This window comes from Schistocerca americana, chromosome 1 (assembly GCF_021461395.2).
Source record: "Schistocerca americana isolate TAMUIC-IGC-003095 chromosome 1, iqSchAmer2.1, whole genome shotgun sequence".
NCBI lineage: Eukaryota > Metazoa > Arthropoda > Insecta > Orthoptera > Acrididae > Schistocerca > Schistocerca americana.
This window is the reverse complement of record NC_060119.1, coordinates 309757346-309781059: the sequence shown is the minus strand read 5'-3', so window position 1 is coordinate 309781059 and position 23714 is coordinate 309757346. Positions and strand designations below refer to the sequence as shown.

The window sequence follows — 23714 nt, the reverse complement described above, 5'->3', positions numbered from 1 at the left end:
TCTTTGGTCTCCATGAATCACGTCATGCAGTTTCAGGATCATTTTCACTGTGGTTCATGTTGCCAGTCAACCAGAATTTTTGTCATCTTCCACAGTCTCTTCGGCCTTCCTCGAAGTGTTTGAACCACTCAGATGTTCTTGCTTATCTCACTGCAATCTCACCAAATGCCTCTGTCAGCATGTGGTGGGTTTGAGCTGGAGTTTTCCTGAACTTGAAACAGAATTTGGTGCAAATCCTTTGTTCCTTAGTGTTGTCCGTTTAACAGTCACAGAAGTGCTGAAACATGTCATGACATGCATCACCAAAACTCTCACTGTGTGTGCCTAAGATGATACAACTTTGTGCTGCAGCAGCTAAGACCTGTACATCGAGACATCTAGTGGCAGAATTTTGTATTCCAGGTAGTTTGACCAGTACAGTGAAATCCTCAGCTAATTTTTGTAGCACCTTGTACATATGTTTTATTTCCCCATAAATCATTTCATAGCTGTGACGTCACTACTACCTTTAATCCTTCAATTTTACCACTCCTACATACTTCCAGTATCTGAGCCCATCCAGATGCTCTCACTCTTGACTGAGGAACTGATCACCTCACAGTTTAATCCCTTAATCCCAAACAACCCTCTTCTGTTCTCTTGCACTTTTCCCAAGATCATCAGTATCCTCTTGTCTGCTCCACTGATGACTTGCTCTATCCTTTTCCTGTATTCTTCTCTGTCATTGCTGTTTTGCTTTTTGGCATATTGGCTGGTGTGCTGTTGCTTCTCCAATTATTTTTTTTTGCCTTCCACTTCAATCACCAGTTCAGACTAACCCTTCCTGCTTTCAACAACACACTTTGTTCCTGCCTTTCCTCTTGTCCTCCTCATTGTTTCCTCTACTCTTTTCGTCATTGTATCCGTATTCACCCTGCTCACATGTCCTACAAACTGAGACCTTCATAGTTTGATTTCTCCTGATAATAGTCCTCATGCTGTGGTACAGTTCTTCCCTAAGTTTTTGCATCCATCTCTCACCACCTCTTTTAGGACCCACTATTTTCCCCAATATTTTTTTCTCTTCTTTTTCTAGTTGTGTTGTACCATATTTTCCCAGTGTTCTTGTCTCAGCCATGTATAGTACTGCATTCCTCAACATTGCCTTTTTGTATCTGGATTTTGTCTCTGTAGCTACATTATTTTGCTTATATCGCTGTTCGCAAAGAAAGCATTCCTTGTCTTTTACCCTGTGTGTTTTTCTGCCATTGACCCTGTTTCTTCTTGTTATAGGAGGTCATTTCAAAAGTTCTGCACACTAAAGGCAGAAATGGAGAAAATAATTTATTTTATGAAATTTCAGGTCTTTAATACAATCTCCATTCTTGCTTATGACAACTTTGCAATGTCTTCACAATGTCTGTATCCCAGATAGGACACCTTCAGTGTTGAGCTGTCGGATTACTCGTGTCACCTCACTGGAAGCTTTATCAGTTGTATCAAAACATTTTCCATGGAGTTGTTCCTTCAGTTGGGGAAATAACTCAGTCTTGTGGGCTCATATTAGGACCTTATGGTTGGTGGGGAAGTATTTCCAATCCAGAGTTTTTGATCATCTCTCTCAATGGTTGGGCAATATGTGGTATTGCATTACTGTGCAAAATGAGGACACCATGTGCAAGCATGTCAGGCCTTCTTTGATGAATTTTCAGGTGCAAAATGTTTTACAGAAACAAGTTGTGGTACACACCTGTTACAAACGTCCTCTGTTTGTAGCTCTGACTCGGTGTCAAGAATTGGAACTTTTCCATTGTAACAACAGAGACTTCAGTTCTGGCTGAAAATCTTATAGCCCAGTTTCATCAAGTGCAACAATCCTTTTCAGAAACTGTTCTTCTGTTTGATAACATTGAAGCAGTTCTGTGACTCTTTTGTGAGCTGCTTTCTGCTCTTCACACATATAATGCAGAACCCATCTGGAAGCAAATTTTGTAATCTTTAACTTTTCAATTATGATTCTTTAAACTGAAATGACAAACATTCCCATTTCATGTACAGTTTCCTCACTTTTTTAATTTTTTTTTTTTTCGATCTTCTCTGTGTCATTAATAATAACAGTTGATGAGCGTACACATCTTGGGTTGTCCTCAGTGCTTATTTGACCTTCACAGAAACGAGGAGACCACCGTGATACTGGACTGTGATCCACTACCCTATTCACTCACATCTCTCTAAAAGCATTGTAAATTTCCATTGACTTCTTTCCACATAGGGATTCAATTTTGATGTAGAAATGCTGGTCACTACGTGTAATCTGACCTGACTCAGTTTCAGCTTATATTTTGAAACTGAATTACTCATGACACAGCCACGTGAGCCAGCAAACAAATATACAACCTTAAAGCCTGAAGTCTTGCTCACAGCTAACTTGAGTTTCAACTTGATCACACACCTTAGCAGTAGTGGATATGCAGTGTCCAGGACTTTTGAAATGTCCCCCATATATGCCCCAGATATTTAAATGTATCCACATTTTGTATGATGTATTCTGGTGTTTTCCAATCCTCAGTGGTAATCAGTGTTTGTGTCTCATAGCTGATCATCAGTTCCACCATGTCTTCTTCTTCTACTTCTTCTTCTTCTGTCTCCTAATCACTTTATTTTTCACAGAGTCTTTGCAGTCTGCTTGGACCCTATTATCCTTCTGCCTCCCCCCCCCCCCCTTTCCCTATCAGTCCTTATGTTCCCATTTTCTCATTTATTGCTCTCCACTGTCTGATCACTTTGTACACCACTATGTCGAATAAAATTTGTGACAATCCGTCTCCCTATCTGACACAGGTATTGATCTAAAAATCTTCCGATAGTGTTCCTCTGAATCTTACTCTTGTCTTTGTGTTTATCAGAATTTCCTTTATTGGTTCTTTAGTAGTGCTGTTTAGTCCCCTGTTCTTCACAATCCTTCCAAGAGGGTGCCTTTCGATGAAGTCATAGGCCTTTGTGGAATCTACTAAAGTTACTGCTATCTTTCTTGTTCTGTAAGACCCTATGTTCTATCAATTGAATCCTCTCCCCTTCCTAAATCCTATTTTGAGAGTCTCCAGTTGTACTTACAGTCTGTTATTCTCTCTCTTCAGGTGTAATTTCGGCAGCATCTTATAGCCAACATGTAGCAGCGATGTTTGTCTTCAGTTGTTTGCATTCATCTTGTCTCCCTTCTTATGTATTGGCACTATGATAGCATTCTTTCGTTCTTCTGGTAGCTTCTACATCCACCAAATCTGGCAGATAACATTGATCATGTATAGACTGCCTTTCAGTCTCCCTGTTTCATCAACTTGTCTACTATCCTATATTCTTCAGTTACCTTATTATTCTTTAATTAGCTTATGGCTTGTGCAGCATTAATTCTGGTTGGAGTTGTGACTCTTCATCCCCCCTCTGTGTATGATTCCAATTCCAGCTAGTCTTCAGGTGGTTCGCAATTCAGCCAGTCGCGAAAGTTTTCTGCAAGTATCTTACAATTCTCTTTTACACTACTGGCCATTCCCTCTTTATTATCTCTTACAAACAATTCTCTACTCGTGCACTTGCAACTTTACTATAACTTCCTATCATTATTATTAAACCACAGTAGGTGGTCATTTGCCTAATTCTTTTGCACCACAGCCCATACTTACTGGTGCATTTCCTTCAACATTCTCAAGTGTTGTGTATGCCCTTGACATAATCCCCCACCTCATTTGTTGCTAGGAATCAAAGTTTACCATCAGAAGCAGGTTGTCATACTCATTCCTTACAACTGTTCTCTAAAAATACATTTATTGCTATATTTTAGTCACTGCACCAATACTAAATGTCTTTTGCATTTCTCCAAGTCTTATTTTTGTATTTCATATATAATGTGAAAAACTGATAACTGAAAATAACCCCACCAATGCATCGAATTGGATGGATGTATGAAATGAAGGAAAGAGAGAGATAAAAGATGATAACTTACTTTTCTGTCCTAATGCTACTGAGTTTAACATTGAATCTGATGGATGAATCTATTCTCTATACTCCAAATATGGATGTTGGAGATTATATCCACTAGTGATTGGCAGGCTGTATCGGTTTGTGTCATTTCCACTCCAATTCTAATGTATACCTATTTTGGCCAGCAAGTAAGCCACTCCTAAAAAAAAAGAACTGGAAATGGGGAAGCACTTACTTTGAGGATGGCAAGGAGATGGAAGTAAGCCTACACAGAGCTTGCCCGGTTGGCCATGCGGTGTAACACACGGCTTTCCGGGCGGGAAGGAACGCCTGGTCCCCGGCACGAATCCGCCCGGCGGATTTGTGTCAAGGTGCGGTGAACCGGGCAGTGTGTGGATGGTTTTTAGGCGGTTTTCCATCTGCCTCGGTGAATGCGGGCTGGTTCACCTTATTCCGCCTCAGTTACACTATGTCGGCGATTGCTGCGCAAACAAGTTCTCCACATATGCGTATGCCACCATTACTCTACCACGAAAACATAGGGGTTACACTCGTCTGGTGTGAGACGTTCTGTGGGGGGTCCACCAGGGGCCAGACCACACAATAACCCTGGGTTTGGTGTGGGGAGGCGGAGGGGTGAAGTGGACTGCGGTAGTTGTTGTGGGGTTGTGGACCACTGCGGCTGCGGCGGGGACAGAGCCTCTCCATCGTTTCTAGGTCCCCGGTTAACATACAATACAATACAATACAATACAAGCCTACACAGTAATTGGATGAGAAAACAATAGTGTGTAGGAAACATTGTCTGTTGGTGAAATAAATAATAAGCAACATTAATGTTTTCTAATTATTATGTTTCATGCTTTTCTATTACATTGCAGTATTCTAAATGCCTGCAAAAAGAAGTTTCTGTAAGTATTATTTGTTTATGACATCTTGAGTTGTCGGGTGTTCTGCCGGATATCAGCGTCGTACTTGCACGATATTTCGGTCACGTAGCTCGAGACCTTCATCAGGTGCGACCTGAGACTGCTCCTCGAGTGGACCTGGTCCAGTATTTATGCCTATGGCCTTCCCCCTCCACCAACGGCTGCAGGCGCTTCCTCTGTGGTCCGCGCCCATTCCCTGCGACCTGCTAGAGCGTTGCTGCTCCGTTTTCCGTCCGCTGCGGTTCTAGGTGTTCCCTCTGCGGTCCGCGCCCACCAAACCCGCTCCTGGGCGTTTCATCTACGGTCTGGGGTACCAGGCGTTCCCCCTGCGGTCCGCGCCCGCTCTCCACGACCTGTTGGAGCGTTGCCGCTCCGTTTTTCGTCCGCTGCGGCTCTGGATTTTCCCTCTGCGGTCCGCGCCCACCAGTCCCAGTTCTGGGTGTTCCATCTTCGGTCTGGTGCTCCTGGCAGTCCGTCAGGGGCTCGTTTACACAAACAGAAGAACCAGAGACATGGAGATGGTAAACGAGCCCCTGACGGACTGCCAGGAGCACCAGACCGAAGATGGAACACCCAGAACTGGGACTGGTGGGCGCGGACCGCAGAGGGAACATCCAGAGCTGCAGCGGACGAAAAACGGAGCGGCAACGCTCCAACAGGTCGTGGAGAGCGGGCGCGGACCGCAGGGGGAACGCCTGGTACCCCAGACCGTAGATGAAACGCCCAGGAGCGGGTTTGGTGGGCGCGGACCGCAGAGGGAACACCTAGAACCGCAGCGGACGGAAAACGGAGCAGCAACGCTCCAGCAGGTCGCAGGGAATGGGCGCGGACCACAGAGGAAGCGCCTGCAGCCGTTGGTGGAGGGGGAAGGCCATAGGCATAAATACTGGACCAGGTCCACTCGAGGAGCAGTCTCAGGTCACACCTGATGAAGGTCTCGAGCTACGTGACCGAAATATCATGCAAGTACGACACTGATATCCGGCAGAGCACCCGACAACCCAAGATGTCATTAGATCGCCGGGAAAGCCTGAAGAGTTACATTATTTGTTTATATTTGCAGAAGTAATTGGACAGCACAGCAGATACGATTGTTCAGCAAGGCTGTTCGTGCTCTAAATCAAGATCGGCTGTCACGGCTTCTGTGTGAGGGATCACCGTCAGAAGCTGCAAAGCGGCGTATAGTTGCAGACACAACAGCTCGACGACTGCGACAGTTGCTGGCCAGTGTAAACTGGGAAATGCGTCTTGTGCAGTGGCTTCACACAACACTTGTAGACACACTTAGCAATGCATACCTAGCGGCTTACTTAGATGCATTGCAGGTAATACTTGAAATTTTCAGATTTGCTTATGTGCAGTGTTAATAACTGCAGTTGACAGCACATGTAATGGCCAGAGCTGAGATTTGAGCGGTTTGTCAAGTTGAGCAGGTGCTAATCATATGATGGCATTGTTCATACAAATTTATATGTATATTTGTAAATAAGATAGTGAAAGCATGCACCCTATCAAAACATACAAGAAAATGTTCAACTTCAGCTCTGGCCAAGACTTCAACAGCTGATTTCTGCGCTGTTAAGCATACTAATTGCTTAATATGATTAATTCAGACAATTATAATGATCTTAATACCAATGTCCCAGTTTTTCAAACCTATAGAATACTTTTGAGGTCTTAAGAGGAAATAAAAAATAAATTGAAAGAAATGAATGTGCATGTTGCCTGTGTGGCAGCTTTACAGTTCATTCATTAATTTTGTTACACAGCTCCTGATTTAAAATTTTTTGTTTCTTGTCTTGTAAACACTGCATTTTATCTTACTAACTTCTTATTGTACCAAAAGGAAAGCTAATGCCATAGGTTAATATGTGTAGAGGGAGAAAATGTCAGTTAGTGTGGGAACTGGCCACTGAGTCATCAAAAGAAAGTTAAAATTTACTATGCAAATGATTACAATTTAGGCTCAAAATTCAAAGAATTAGCCCAAGAGAGGAGCATATTTAATTGCACAATGCACTATCTGACATTGCTGTCTTCACTCTCCTATGCAACTAACTTGTGTGACCAGTTTCCTCATATAAGATTATGTAAATCTTTACTTTTTTTTTATAACCCTCCAAAATTAATGATTGGTATGAGCCAAGGAACGGATATTCTGAACAGATAACTGCTGTATGGACCAGAATAATTATTGAATTTATTCAGTTCAGCAGAGACCAATTTATTAGATTGTTATTAAAAGTTTTCCAAAAGTGGTAAGAAGAGAACAGTTAAAATCTACACAGTAAACTTTGAAATAACTTGCATGACAGCTGGCATCCTCCCTGCCAAGTGGACTTCACAAAATTCTGTGTTTATCATATCACAAGTCTATTGGGGGGGCGGGGTGGTGGTGGGGGTGGGGGTGGGGTGGGGTGGGGTGGGAATGAGTGAAGTGGCGATCACGAATGGTGTGAACTGGTAATCAAATGTTGCGACTTCTACCACTCTAGCAAGATGGAGCAAGGCTGATATATTTACCTGTGATAACTGCAGCTAATACCCGGTGTTGGTGTCTAATGCCTGCATTGCTTAATGGGTTGCTACGTAGATGACCGACGGAACTGTAACTGCGATGATGTGCAATTGTGTTAAAAAATGTATTCCTAGGTAAAACTTCTATCTCCATATTCCGTAGCGGATAATGCAGAGTACTACAACTGCTCACTAAAGCAGTCAGAAAGTGAATCCTCGTTTGTCAGATATAGGGTAGCATCAGTTTCTCCTACTCTGCACTAGTGGCTGCCCAATCATCATCTTGCAACAAAATTTCTGCCAATCCTCTTCCCTTCAAATATTGCGTGCGCAGAAATCATCACCCCACATCACACAATTTCAGCTAATAGCTGGCTTTTAGGAGGCATTTTAAGTTGAAATGTTCCCGAGGCTTCTGCATTGCTAATGGAACCAATGAGATGTTTCTGTAGAATCCCACGCCAAGAGCAGCGGTGTGAGGGGCTTATAAGGAGCGCACCTCACCAACAACAGCCGTAGCAGTGCCAGACCTATCTTTTGTGTTAATACGGTACCTTGGCCGCAAAAAACAGTCTGGGCAGCTTTCCACATAGTGGAGAAATTGCAGCTTCCAGTTTTATAGTGCAGGATTAGGGCACCACCCCACCCCCCATCCTGTACAAAGCCTGCCGTCTGCTGAGGGTGGAATGTCCACTGGCTTTCTCTTGGGCCGCCCGTGGGGGCCACTATGAACTGGCCCGACCCGGCTGTTCCTTCATTTCATCACGCAGGGCGCGTTGTTGCTTGCTCACAGTAACTGAAGCTAACTGAATTATTTTCATCTGCTACAAAATTTGCTATTTGCATGAAATGTGACATTTAATCATCACTTGTCCCACTTGGTTACTCCGGTGTGAAGATAAATAGAAATATTCTGAATGATTCTGCAAAACCATATGCAAAGAGCATAGTTTTGTATTAAAAATTTAAGGTGGGTGAGTTACATGGGTCTTGTAGTTATTGTGGAGGGAACACATCGGTTGCCAGCTTGCAAGTTATTGGGAAGAAAACAGAATAATGATACAGTGGTTGTACTTGAATCTCTTATCGGAGGCTGCACCTGGTAGCTCCAGGTGTGTTGTATTTGATGACCGTACAAGTGTAATTAGGTTGCAAACACTGCATCTTGACAGTCGGCTGGACTGTAAACAAACGAGAACTTAAACTTCCTTAGGGGAGAGGAGTGTTTAGCACTATTGGCCGCTATTATGTTAATACTGTGTCGTTAATGCCATTCCTGTGAAAGGATTCTTGTGACTGTGACTGTGTGCAGTGGAAAGGTATCGGACTAATTTTGTTTTCCTTAAAGTTTCTTTTGAAAAAAATCAGTAGCAAGGCAAATGGGAATTGAACCAAGGTTCTATTAGTAACTTAGTAAACTGTAATTATGTGAAAAGGGATGTTTGCCAGCCTAATTAGGCAAAGTTGTACCCTGTACTATGATGGTTCATAAAGAAAGTTAACAATGTGGGTTAGCTTTACTTGATACTAAGCTTCTGTTTTGCTGATATGATAAAAGTGAGTGGCACAGTTTAGCAAGTAGTGCACCAGTGAATTGACTTGAACTACACAGGAGGAGTATTAATGTATGTAGGCAACAACTGGCTCTCAGTAACACTTACTGTCTGTACTTTAAAATAGGAATCAAATTATAGGTAAATGATTGCTAATGGTGGAGCACTACTGATATGGAAACAGGTTCTTTTGTTAGTTTAATTATTGGAAATTACTACTATTGAAATACTTATGAAGTAATTGCATCTTTTGTACTGATTATTATCTGTATTCTCAAGGAATATTCCTTACCTTGTATTATTTAGCTCAGATGGAATATGTGACACCTGAATCTAGTATAGTTTGAATAATTACAGCCAGTTGCTTATTTTTGTTTGCTGTTATTGTAACATGACATCTAAATTTGGCTCAACAATTTGCATAGGGACTCAGAAAATAATTTATTGGTGGATTTAGAACGTGGTTGAACACTTGAGTCATAACACAACATGGGAAACACTGTTAACTACACAACACATGAAACTGTAAGCACTATTATTTCAAGAAAAAGAACCTTTGAACTGAATACTTCATTGTCCATTTTGGAAAACTACTTGGCGTATTTCAAAACTTACGCTCACTAAGTAATTTGTTGAGGAAAATAATTGCTTTTCAGTTCAGTAAAACAGGCTATTCAGCACTTGTGATAGGACCCTGTCTAGGTAAATGACTAAGGATAAAATATGGTGGCTCAACACAAAGTTTACAAGACAGAAAATCATTATTGTAAACGAAACCACATAAGTGGTCCATGCAGTGATACAGCACTCAACTGATATTTTCAGTGAATGTGGTGGCAGCGTCAATATCCTGTGCTAATCAAAAAAGGTGACAAAAATATCCATGGCTCTTCCAGTGCAACACGTTCTGAAAATTCTCTTCTTGGTATTGGATTTTCATAGTAAAGAGCTAACCAAAGTATTCTGTGAATAATAAGCTGTCTTACTTGAGCAACCGAGGCTGTATTATATAATTTTGGAGTTCTTCTCATCTCCTTCAGTTCACAAGATGCACACTCTTTGCCTGCTTGCCACCAACTGACTCATGCAACAAAGGAGCTTTGCAGTTTGATCGCCTGATCCACCTTTTCTATTCCTGCCTATACAGGGGCCGGTGAAACATGTCACTTGACAGTCGCGTGTAGTTGGCGAGGTTGCAATAGATGCCACCGCACACACCCACAGCCGCAAAGTACGTTTTGTAAATGTAAGCTACAATCAATGTATATACGTAAGTACAACAAAGTACATTTTTATAACAACGAAGAGAACAACGATGGAGACTAAGTATTTGATAGTATATGAAACCGGGAAATAAAAACACTCGAAGTTAATGGTAATTCCAAATTGTTACTGTAATAGTTGCATGTAAAATGCCGTGTAATAATGTAAACCTAAGCATACCAAAGAACACGCTATCCACTCTCATAGAAAGAAATAAAGCAAAACATGCATAGCCTACTCAATTGAAGAGGGAAAGAATTAATTCTGAATACATTTACATTCACTAATTTATTATGTCAGTGGCACAGTTCCATCCAGTTCTCCTTCACTATCATTGGAATCTGCACGAAAACCATTGTCTTCACCATCTTCATCACATCATCATCATCATCATCATCATCATCATTAAGAGAAATCATTAATTGTTAGTTTTCATTTATAATCCAATCTGTAGTCTGTGCTTCTCTTATGAGTTTAGTTACATGGTCTACTTTCTTCCTCCGAGAGGTAGCATCTACAGTGGCAAGACCTTCACGTAGCAGTATTTCCACTTGTTATAGCAAAAGTCTTGTTGTTACTTCCAATGTATGCCTGATTCACTCCAAACCAGTTCAGTTTGATTAAAATGGCAATGATAATGCAATAGCCTCATTACCAAGTGACCCTGTTTGCTTGCAATTTCATCTACACATATTCAGGTGTCACAGGCTTATTTCGTTTTATGACCGAGTATAACAACAGCTTTGTCGTGCTGATGTCTGCAGCAATGTCTCTCGCCTGCAACGACTGCACCATAGTTTCTTTACAGTCACTAATGGTTGGAGTTTTTTCTGAAATCAGGATATGGTATGGTGCATTGTCCATCACAAACCCTGTCTGAACACTAAACTGGAGCAACAAATTTTTAAACCATTGTAGAAACTATGAGTAGTCCATATCCTCTCGATAGTCACCGGTTTTTCTCAACCTCTGCCAAGGACCAAGGTTAGTCTCTCCACTCACTTCAAAATAGAAAAGAAAGTAATGAGCAATACACAGCACATAGTAATGTAGACTCAGTAGCATTGCCGGATTCAGATATCAATATTGAGGTGCATATACCCATGTTGGCCATCCAGAGGTGTATGATTTCATGGCCACACTGTTGGTGGCTTGGACACCGTGTCCATTGGTGAGTCCTTCTGGCAGTTTCGGCAACTAGGGAAGTGTGCTCCTGTTCCTTGAGCAGTTGTATTGATGTATTTGGTTCCCGACCGTACTATTCGCATCCAGTATTTTTGTTATTTCTCTTGGTTTGCTATTCAGGTTTTGTTCGTACACTGTTGACGATTCTTGGTACTCAGTTTGTCCTTTTTGATTTGTGTACAGTTTACCATTATTCACTCAGTTCTTTTTGGGTGCTCATTATTTTCCTCTGAAACCACCAAGGGGCACTTCTCCACCTTGGTAGTGTGTTATAAAATGGAGTACAAAAAGCATTTGCTAATGAGTGCAAAATAATTGTTTGCTGAGTTTGATAGTGTCATAAAATTCTGTAGTTCAGGTCCGACATCTACTAGTATCTTAAGCAGCTCCAGATCAAAACATCCCCCCCCCCCCCAAAACCACCTAAAACTGCCATGATAAAAAAGTTTACATATTACTAGGAATTGGGGCCATAAACTGAATGATAAAGCAGATAATAAATTTGAGGGAATCAGCTGCTAGTTCACTTCACATAGGCTGACTCTCAGTTGTATTAACAAAATAGATCCAGTTTCTCATATATAATTTTACTACAGGGACCATTCTATTCCCTCCAATATATGGCATGGTAAGTTAAGGAGAGGTTTACTATCTTTGGCCCGAAAAAAGCATGTTCTTTGAGAATTTTTTCTCAGGATGTGTTATAGATATCAATGTCAAATTTGTTCAAAATGTTTATTGATACTTTCTCTACAAACCGGAATTTTTATCGACCGGAAATGTTGAAGAGGAAAGGTGGAAGTGTCGTCTGAACGAAACAAAATTTCGATGTGAACCTCTACACGCGGTATGTCACAGGTCAGCTGGCTCGTCTGACATCAAAATTGAGTTGACGTTAGCGAAGTATATGAGATCTTTAGTAGTTGTACCTCGCTTAAGTTATTTGGCCCATAGGAAACAAAATGGTCGCCATTTGAAAAAAAATAGGGTAATTTTTTTCATCGATTTTTCGACTTTGTTGGCCAAGTAAAAACATATATAGTTGATGGGTCGGAATAAAAGTGGTATAACTCCTAGACAATTTAGTTAGCCTCATCGGAAACAAAGAATCATGCCAATCAGTTCAGTAGAATTGAAGTTACTACAACACGTGACAAAAAAAAAGCTTTTCGAGAAAAACACGTTTCAAGTTTTGACTACATATAAATGCGATATTATGCAACATACATTAAATCTGCTATTTCAGGTCCACAAACGAGTCCTTCCTCTTCCTCATAGAGGGTGTTCTGCTCGATCTGGGCTACCCTGCACTGCTCCAGAGCTGCTCGTGTGGCCAGTGACAAGCAGTTTTCGGATGCTTGTATCTGGTGGTCGTCCGAATGCTTGGCGAACTGCATTGAATAGAGTCCCAGGGTGATGTACATCATTGTCACGGTCTTCATAATTGCTGAATACCCTTTGTTGAAGCTGCTCACTGCCAGGAAAGTCACAATCTCCACAGTCTTCGCACCAGAATGCAAATGCTTGCGGGCTCACTCCCAAACAAACACGTTCAAACTATCATTTGAATTTTGTGTGTTCCCTTCTCAGCATCGGTACGATAACTCGTCCTCCGAAAGAAAAAAACTAGTGCATGAAAAAGGCTGATTTCAGGCAGGTGCATTTTTTTGTTCAATCGCGAATAACAAATATTGCCGTTTCGTATTCGGAAAAACCGTTTTGGGGGTGGATTCTAAACACTTTTATGGATCCAAAAATGCAGTTTTTAAAAAAATCAATTTTTCGAACCAAAAGATAGTAAACCTCCCCTTAAAGGGAGGCATTATATTTTTTGGTTTGATGATAGAAGAGAAGCCTTCATAGAAGGCACATTTCATGACCTGCAGAATCATAAGATAGCTGACTTTACACTTAGGCTGGTTTATTTTGCACAGTTTTGTTCTGTGAAGCATTCCAGGTAGCCCATAACCTCATGTACGTCTCCCTTAAAAAACTGAGGAATTTTGTCCTGACATTGAAGCATGGATGCTCCTACATGGAATATGTTTTTGCAAACATGTGTTTATTTAAAGGCACTGTTGCTTCCTTTCCTTGGTCACAAGAAAGAGAAACAACCTATTTGAAGGGAATGGTCTTTGTCCGTTATTGGAAAAGTATACATATATTTTCAAAAGGCCTGTGGAAAATTCAAAGTTGGTCAATGGCAGAAGTGTCTTTCTTGCTCAAACTAAATGCTTCACTCTCAGAAAACTTGTGCACTCTACAGAAATATTTAAAATCCAGTTAATTTTGATTTTTGGTGTTTTATCTTACTACAATGAAGGAAAATTAGGAATTATTTTTACTGTAGTGGAGACTCATGATTGTTATCTGATTTAGGGCAGACTGTGTAAAGCACATATTAGATTAGTACAGAAAATGAAGTTGGATCAAACTGAACTCTGAAATCTGTATTGTGTGAACGTTAATCTCACAAGGGAGCTGTGGGCACTTGTTCGTCATCACCGATTTCGTCCACATTGGCCAAAAATGAAAATGACTGGAGTGGGAGCTCCAGAAATCCATGCAATCAGAAAAAATAGCGTTCTTTTGGCACGGGTCAGGCGAGGCATGAGCAGTGTATGTTCACATAGTGACAGCAAAACAGTACAGAACGGTAATCTGATGGTCATGGGGTTGAGCTCCTTTCTTTTTTTTATTTCTTCTTCTTCCCTTTTTTTCTTTTTCTTCTCCATTTTTAAAACAATGCTCAGTATGTTGTATTAATATTTTCATGTAAGGCATGAACAGGAAAGGCAAAGGAAAATTTGGGATTGCAAATAAATTTACAGGAAGACATTGTAACATGTTAAAAAAGGATTTGTACATAAAATTAGATACTTATTTGCACATGCTGGTGTGATATTTGTCATAAAAAACAGGGGAAGCAGTAATTTTCTCACCATCTTGCATGCATTATAAATGTTGCATTTCTACAATTACATGGTTGTTTTAAAGTTCCTATAGAAGAACAAACTTGGTTTACCATTTTGCCAGACATTGGCAAGGATATTTTGGTGATGTACAGTGGAGTTTATTTTGGTGCAGTCACCTAAGATGTGATTTCTTTCTTAGTCTCAATGAGATAAGAGAAGTATTGAAACTTTTTGGTCAGATTCATTCCTCATGATAAAAATAGCTATCGGAGGGTTGCACCAGCGGTGTGCATTTGAGGAAATCACTTTAATACTGTGTGGTAGCAAACCTGCATCATCTTGAGAAATTTTCATGTTTAATAGTAAGTTATTTGCCTCTCCCCAAAAGTCAATCAACAGAAGAAGGCTGTTATAAATTTCCAGATTTTGATGAAATAATGGCAACATTCCTATATTCTGCTGTGTTCTCATGTACCATTTTTTCAGTCCTTGGTCCAAAAGAACTGGTATTATCTTGTAGGCATTTGAAGTTCTTTATGCTTTGATTACAGTTCCTTCTCAAAAAGTAATTTGCAGAATCCTCATGGACACAGTAATTACAATCCTTTCTCAGAAATTTATTTGTGATCTCAAGTTTTCCTTTTCATGCCTTTTATGAAAATATTAATAAGTACAAAACATCAAGCATTATTTTGGTTTATTTGCAGTGTCAGTCACATAAAAAAAATTGAAAATTCAAAAGGTTTCCACATTGGAACTTGATCCTATGCCGCTAGGATTACCATTCTGTACTCTTTCTGCTGTGCCAACCAGTGCCTGCAGAGTAGATTAACATGAATAGCTCACGCCTTGCCCAACCTGTGCCAAAAGAACACTATTTTTTTTCTAAACTCTTAAGTTGGAAGATTAAAGGGAAAATTGAAATGTGGTGATCGGAGCATAGGTTTGTTTGTTGTGGGGCCGCAACTTTTGGAGTGAATGTCATTCATGGCCGCCATATTAAAATCCACCTTTTTGATTCAAGTTTTTTTTTAAATGGGAAGGGGAGTGTATGACACATCAAATAACACTCGCTTGAGCTCTGGAATTGAGTGGTGTAATTTGTTTTTGTCTATCTTGTACAGTTTAGAGGTTATTAATGTTCAAAGTTGGGAAATTACCTTCATACCAACTGCTACAACACATGTTCTGTGTGTTGTCCATCCCATGCAATGCACAACTGAAGTCGCCGCAACCACTCTGATTGCACACGGAGAAAAGTGTCTCCTGCAATTTGGTCATAGGCATGTTGTATGCGTTCCTCTAGGTGTCTCAAATCACGGATGCTCTCAGCATACACTATCTGCTTAAGATGTCCCCACAGATAAAAATCAAGGGCCGTTGAGTCAGGGGATCTGGGCGGCCACTCCACGGGACCACGGCGACCAACCCACTTCCCCGGCAGTTGTTCCTCCAACCATTCACAGACACCAATGCCATAGTGTGGAGGGGCTCCATCGTACTGAAAATAAGATGGAAAATGCCGTCAACATTCAGTGTGGAAGGGAACACAAGGTCCTGCAGCAACGTCAGATACTGTGGTGCAGTCAAGGTGTTGTAAATGAAAAATGGCCCAATGATGCGGATGTCCCATATGCCACACCACACCATCACCTTCGCTGGACTATGTTCTCGAATTGGGGCAACCCAGTTCGGATTTGCGTTACTCCAGTGTTGACAATTATCTCGATTAACCTCCCTGTTCAAAGTGAAATACGCCTCGTTGCTGAACAATATGCCCCTGGCAAATGAAGGATCCAGTTTGTGTTTTTCAGTAGCCCACAGGCAGAACTCCAACCGGCGATCAGGGTCATCCTCATCAAGTCGATGTTGCATCTACAGCTTGTAAGGATGCCACTTATTGGTGTGCAATATCCAGACAACCGAGGTTTGGCTTATTCCACATTCTAGGGCCACACGACAGGTACTTCGTTTAGGACTTTTCACAAACAACGCAACAACCGCAGTTGCAGTTTCCTCATTGGTGGCAGTCCTTGATCGCCCACTACATGTCCTATCGTGAACAGAGCTCGTCTCTCGGAATTTGGTGATCATTTGAGCCAACGTGCTGTGCGATACCAGTTTTCTGTCTGGGTGCTGTCTGTTGTAGTCAGCTGCTATTGTTCAGTAGCTGCTTTCCCCTGATATAAGGATGATTTCGATCTTCTGTTCACACGTCAGACCCATTTTAGATCACCTGGAACAAAGAGAGACATGAGTCGGTACCAAGGTAACTTTGAACATTAATAACTTCTAAATTGTACAAGATAGACAAAAACAAATTACACCACTCAATTCCAGAGCTCAAGCAAGTGTTATTTGCTGTGTCGTACACCCCCTTTTCCATTAAAAAAAAATGACTTGAATCCAAAATAGCAGATTTCAAGATGGCGACCATGGATGACATTCACTCCAAAAGTTGCGGCCCCCAAGTCAAACGTATATTCCCATTATCACATTTCAATTTTCCCTTTAATCTTCCAATTTACGAAGGTTTCCAAGGACTTTTGACTCGCCCTGTATATCATAAATTTGAACAAAACTGATAATGATGAGTAGGCACTATCCCCTTGTTAGATTATATCACTATGAACTAGGATCATGTTTTGACTGGTGAAAATGTGTGGATCAATTCAAATTCAAGTGGAGTTGTCAGTTTTCAAGTTGGAAAGAAGTAAATAATAATGAAGTTGTTATTAACTCAAAAATGTGAAGTGTCTTGAGGATCTCAGGTTCAAAACCCAGCCAGTTTGTAGAATCTTTTTCACTTGCCAGTGCTTTCACCTTTGGCATTGTTTATTACTGTGCAAAATGCCAAGCTGTTTAAGTTTAGCACTCATAATAAAACTAAATCACACAGCAGTTATTATCATTACAGCATTTGTCTTGCACAAGTGAGATATTGGTGCATTTGATGAGGAGCCTTAAACACATGACACTATGTTAGAAGAGGAGCCTACGAAGAAATTTTGGTACAAATAGAAAATCAAACTAATAGGAGTCAAAATGCAATGAGCGTAGCATTTATCTATTTTGACAAAAGCAGTTTTAAAATTTGAATAAATTTACCAAATGCCAATTTGGAAACCTGATTCATCTTTTTCTTTTCCATATCTATTAGATTTAGTTCTTTAATTCATCTATCTTTTTTCAGTGGTACCATTCTTTTTCTTGTTCCACAAGTATGCGCTGTGCTTTTATTTTATGTTCTTACTGAACATACTCTAATTTATTTATTTATTTTATTTTATTTTTGTAAAAAAAATCAGTATTTCATATTGAGGACTCACACCCCCACTGTGGGACCCAAGTAAGATACTGTAGGTTCTCTAACAGAATCCTGGACTGCTTCTTCCACATCTGCTTGTATTTGGAGGTTATTTTTTTATTCAAAACACATTGTCTATTGCTGTTACACTTAACTCGCACTATCATTCTTACCAGCTCAGTGTAAATATTTGGTATTTTATCTCATTTTCACTGTCGTCAACAAGGATAAAAACATTTTCCTTTAAAGTTAAAGTAATTTCCTCATTTACTGATGTTGAAAATGAACTACAGCCTTTTGTGTTATTTAAATCTGTCTTACAACAAAATATGAACAAGTACATAAATAATAACTACTTTGTATGCAGCAAATTTGTCTCAAAAAATAATTTGTGCATGTTAAAATGTATAGAAACCATCACATTTAACTGCAGAATGAAGATTCGCTTTGTCACTATAGGGCCTGGCTTAGGAATAAATTGTGGCTTCAGCTTTGGTTAGCTTCTGTCCACTTTTCCGTTAAAAGTAGGCCTGATGAAATTGCTGTCACCAGTTCTGTGCATATCAACTTTAAAAAGTTTTTGTACTGTTTTTACTTGAGTTTAAATGGAAACTGGAAATGAAGTCCCATGCTTCTTGATAGAGCATAGGGAAACGATGTGGGAGACCCGCACCACCATACGAGGCAAGGTCCTAATGGAAGTGGTTTGCCGTTGCCTTCCTCTGACTGTAATGTGGATGAATGACGATGATGATGATGACACAACAACACCCAGTCATCTCGGGGCAGGTGAAAATCCCTGACCCCGCCGGGAATCGAACCCGGGACCCCTTGCTCTGGAAGCTAGAACACTACCGCGCAACCACGAGCGGCAGCCTGAGTTTAAATGGCACATGAAATTAAATAAAGCTGAAATATAATAATTGTAAAGTGCACCATAAAATTGTTCCTTGCTATCTGTGAATCCTTTCTTGGCCTTTTTGTTTATAATGTCCTAGCACATTTTCAAACTTTACCAGTCACAATTTGTTCCTATGTTTTATGAATTAAAGTTAGCAGCAACTACTTTCCACATGTTTTCGTTTTTGGCTGTTGTAATTTCATCTTTCTTTTTGCCTTCTATTGTGTCTTTATGGTAACCCAATTTGATTTTCAGCAATAAATCATTAAGTAATTTTTGCCTGTGAAGAAGTTTGAAGAGTGCATCTTCTTCTTCTTCTTATTTTCCTCCATCTTTACAACATGCCACCAACAATAATAAATACTGTGTATCTACTGTTTACAATTAATGTATATGGTCGAGACACAAAACTTGTGTCGAAAACTGATTTTCACAATGTTGCCAATCGTGTTTCATGCTATTTTATATCAACATTGAACCATGTCTAATTGAGCCAAGTGTAGTATTATACAACAGAATGAATTCCTGAACTGAATTCAGCTTCTGAACTAAGGTTAAAATTGATCTGTAGTCAGTGGCAGTTGTACAGTCAGCCTTAAATCATTCTGATTTATCATGATTTTCCCCATTAATTCCAGGTATATCCCAGGATGATTTCTAACTAGAGCCCATGGCCACCACCTTTTTGTTTCTTACTCATTACAAGTAATTTTAAATTGACATCTTATACAATAACATTAATATTATTATTTCTTCTTCTTCTTCTTCTTCTTCTTCTCCTTCTGCAACTGTTGTTATTGCACTTGTCTAATGGTGTGATTAATCTCTTGTAGAATAAAGGTATGTAAAAGAAGTTGATATTTCTCATGGGTATTGATAAAACAAATTTACAGCAAAAATTCTGTGCACAGATTGAGAAGAAATGAAGCACTATAGTGCTATTGCCTGCTATAATGGTGCAAAGTTCTGTAACTTTCTCTTGCATGTTAAGAGAAATGTCTTAAGTATCACTCAATTTTCATTGGTGTCTTAAGCAGAAGATCTAAGAAAATAACTGAAGACTTTTCAAAACTCTTCGCAGTATTACTTTACTGTTGGTAGTAAGCTAGGAGTGCAGATCTGTTTCTCCTTTTGTAACTTTTGTAATGTTGGTCGGGCCACAAAGAGCTGTAGACATCTCTCTCTTTGTCTTCCCCGCCTCCCTCCCTCCGTCTCCTCCCTCCCCTCTCTCTGTCTCCTCCCCCCTCCCTCCATCTCCTCCCCCCTTCTCTCTCTCTCATATGCACAGGATGCCTTCTTTTATTATTTGTGAAGTTAATGCCAGATATTTATTGTTCGCAGGCCCTCAAAGCAAAGGTACCAACTCTGACTGAGGGACTTATTGGAGGAACGTCACGTTCTGGAGTTTCAGATGCAGTTAATATAGTCATGAAGCACCCTTGGGATCCTGTTTTTGAATGTATAAATGAGAACAAACCTGTAAGTATAAATTGACCTAAATCTTAACATTTGAATTTGTGGTTTTAATTGATTGGCATAATAACTAGTGTGAGAAAGTATTCACCATAATCTTGTCCTTCCAATTTTTATCTCAAGTTTTCTCAAGACGACTGTCATCTGGAAATCTTTTAATAAAGTAGCAATGTGATGTGAACTGTAACATTTCATGGGCAATTGGGTTGAACATCTTTCTTTTGATACACTGACTGTGGTGCAAAAATAGAAATCGTAGTACACAGTAAGAAACAAATTCTAGTGGATATAGTGTAACTCAGTGAACATAATAGCTACAAATTGTATTGATGAAACTATGATGTGAAATACATTATTCTTTACGAATGTGATGAACACACACACGGGGCTGAACACAAATTAGGCAGAAGAGTTGTGGCTAATCTCCTATAAAGCTCATGAGCACTCTTCATTACAATACAAGATGTCGCTTCATGACTCATTTAGTATACGTGTTTCATTATCTCTGAAAATCGCTTTGGTGGCCTAGACAACCAGTTTTTTTCTGTTTATGGGAATTGTTGGGTTGCTCCTCAGACAAATTTATCGAATTGAAACAAATATGGGGACCAGATCTGATTATGGGAAAAGACATAAACTAAATTTACAAATGAAACCATATGGTTCCAGATATCTTTTTAAGTATCAAACATAATGATGTATATATGCAGACTGAAGTGATGAAGGAAAATTTTTACCAAGGCTGGGATTCAAACCTAATTCTCCTGCTCACTAGGCAGATGAGCTAACCACTACACCACTCTGCCACAGTGGCTTTGCACAGCTGCATGGACTGCTGTAGCATGCCTCCCTCCTCAGTCCACTGTTGGTAAAACCATGCAACACTGTTTGACGGATTTCGAAAAATGCACATACAGAAGTGAGAACTATGTTCTACTATAGTTCAGTTTTGTGTCGGAAGCTTTGCCACAGTTTTTTAAATTATGACTTGAAGCAAATGAGGTCTTCAAGAAGCAAGTTGTGAGGCTCTGGTAGCAACTCAAAGGCAAGAAAGATTTGGAGAGGCTCTGTCAATAAGTCACCTTCTGGGACCAGCCGTAGTATAATAGAAACAATTTGGATGTAATTTGACTCATTGCCAATGTGTTCTTCTGGTTTTTCTTTGTCTTTGCTGCATATATTCCAATCTCTGTCTTCCTCTACAGTTTTTACCCTCTACAGCTCCCTCTAGTACCATAGAAATTATTCCATGATGTCTTAACAGATGCCCAATCATAATATCCCTTCTTCTTGTAAGTGTTTTCCATATTTTCCTTTCCTCTCTGATTCTGTGCAGAACCTCCTCGTTCCTTACTATATCAGTCCACCTAATTATCGACATTCTTCTACAGGACTGCTTCTCAAATATTTCTATTTTCTTCTATTCTGGTTTTATCACAGTTCATGTTTCACTATCATACAATGCTCTGCTCCAAACATAAATTCTCAGAAATTTCTTCCTTAAATTAAGGTCTTTGTTTGATATTAGTAGACTTCTCTTGGGCAGGAATTACCTTTTTACCAGTGCTAGACTGGTTTTCAAGTCGTCCTTGCTTCGTTTATCATGGGTTATTTTGCTACCTAGGTAGCAGAATTCGTTAACTTCATCTACTTTTTGATAACTAAGTTTCATGTTAGGTTTCTCGCTGTTCTCATTTCTGCTACTTCTCGTACTTTTGTCTTTCTTTGATTTACTCTCAGTCCATATCCTGTACACATTACACTGTTCATTCCATTCAGCAGATCTGTAATTCTTCCTCACTACCACAGAGAGTAGCAATGTCATCAATCTTATTGATATCCTTTCACATTTAATTTGAATTACACACTTGAACCTTTCTTTTATTACTGTCATTGCTTCTTCAGTGTATAGATTTTCTTTTTTAATCTGAGCACTTTGTTCTTGATATTCCACTTTTATTGCTCCCTCTTGGCTCTTGTACATATTGTATATTACCCGTCTCTCCCTATAGCTTACCTCTACTTATCTTAGAATTTTGAACATCTTTCGCACTTTTGCATTTTTGATTGTTTTACCAGGTTGACAAAATCCTGGGAACATGTCTTGACTTTTCCTAGTCTTGCTTCCATTATCAACTGCAGCATCAGAACTGCCTCTCTGGTGCATTTACCTTTCCTAAAGCCACACTGATCATCATCTAACACATCCTCAATTCTCTTTTTCATTCTTTTCTATATTATTCTTGTTACCAACATAGATGCATGAGCTGTTATTCTGATTGTGTGCTAATTCTCACACTTGTTGGCTCATGCAATTGTTGGAATTTTGTGGATGATGTTTATTGAAAGCCTGATGGTATATCGCCAGTCTCATACATTCTACGCATCAGTGTGAATAGTCATTTTGTTGCCAATTCCTCCATTGATTTTAGAAATTCTGATGGAATTTTATCCATCCCTTCTGTCTTATTCGATCTTAAGTCTTCCAATCCACTTTTAAACTCTGATCCTAATACTGGATCTCCTATCTGTTCTATATCAAGTACTGTTTCTTCTTTTATCACATTATCAGCCTTGCACTTCATAGAGGCTTTCAGTGTACTCTTTCCATCTAAATGCTCTCTCCCCTGCATTTAACTGTGGAATTCCCGTTGCACTGTTAATGTTACCAACTTTGCTTTTAATTTCACCAAAGGCTATTTGGGCCTTCCTGTAAGCTGAGTCAGTCCTTCTGTCAGTCATTTGTTTTTCAATTTCTTCACATTGTTCATGCAGCTATTTTGCTTTAGTTTTCCCTTCACTTCCTGTTTATTTAATTCCCAAGTGACTTGTATTTCATATCTAATCTGCATAGGAGTGAGTCAGTTGTACTAACATTCGTCAGTTTCTGTACTATTATACTTGTGTATGCATTGAAGTTGCTTACGAGAATTACATGTGGAAGAATGGAAAAGAAAATTAAGGATTTAGGTGACAATCAGTAAGGCTTTAAGAAAAGTAAAGCCACCAGAGAGACAATTCTGAGGTTGTACTTAATAATGAAAGCAAGACTTTAAAAAAATCAAAACACATTCATCAAATTTGTCAACCTAGAAAAGGTGTCAAAAGTCTCAGGAAAGCAGCTGTAGGCTATAGGGAAATGTGGATAATATTGTCACATTGTAATCATAGTCAAGCCCAAATTCAAAAGCAGGATCGTCAATGAATACAACACTTAGCATTGAAAGTGTGTTTATTACGAAAACCAATTTCCAACCAGAGCAGAACTGGTCTCCTGGACAAAGTGTGCAGCTATTTATATAAACACTGAATATTCCACAGTGCTAGTATTTATACAAATACTGAATATTCCAGAATGTACAAACATTACAAATGTAAAATATTTCAAAAGTTTTCCAAAATGATAAATGCTAAATAACAAATAATTGCTGATGTTTGGGTTTGAACTAGTGACCCACAGCACGTCACCCAGCAGTACTAACCACTACACCACATGGCCTGCACCACAGCTTCCAGCAATGTATAATTAATATGTACAAGCACCAAGAGAGGAAAATAAGAATATAAGACTTGGAACACGAAGTACTTGGGTTGGAAAGGGTGTAAGACAGGGATGTAGTTAGTCTACTGCCCTACTATTCAATCTATACATTGAAGTATCAGTGACAGTAATAAAAGAAAGGTTCAGGAACATTATTAAAATTTAGGGTGAAA

General features: G+C 39.6%; 1 protein-coding gene across 1 annotated transcript in view; it reads left to right on the top strand.

The window, feature by feature from the left end:
- Window positions 1–23714, top strand: part of LOC124596148 (KAT8 regulatory NSL complex subunit 3) — a 159988-nt gene that overhangs the window by 38220 nt on the left and 98054 nt on the right. Inside the window, exons 5-6 of the mRNA XM_047135171.1 lie at window positions 5950–6211; window positions 19869–20006. Of these exons, the coding sequence (XP_046991127.1) occupies window positions 5950–6211; window positions 19869–20006 (400 nt within the window). The remainder of the gene's footprint in view (window positions 1–5949; window positions 6212–19868; window positions 20007–23714) is intronic.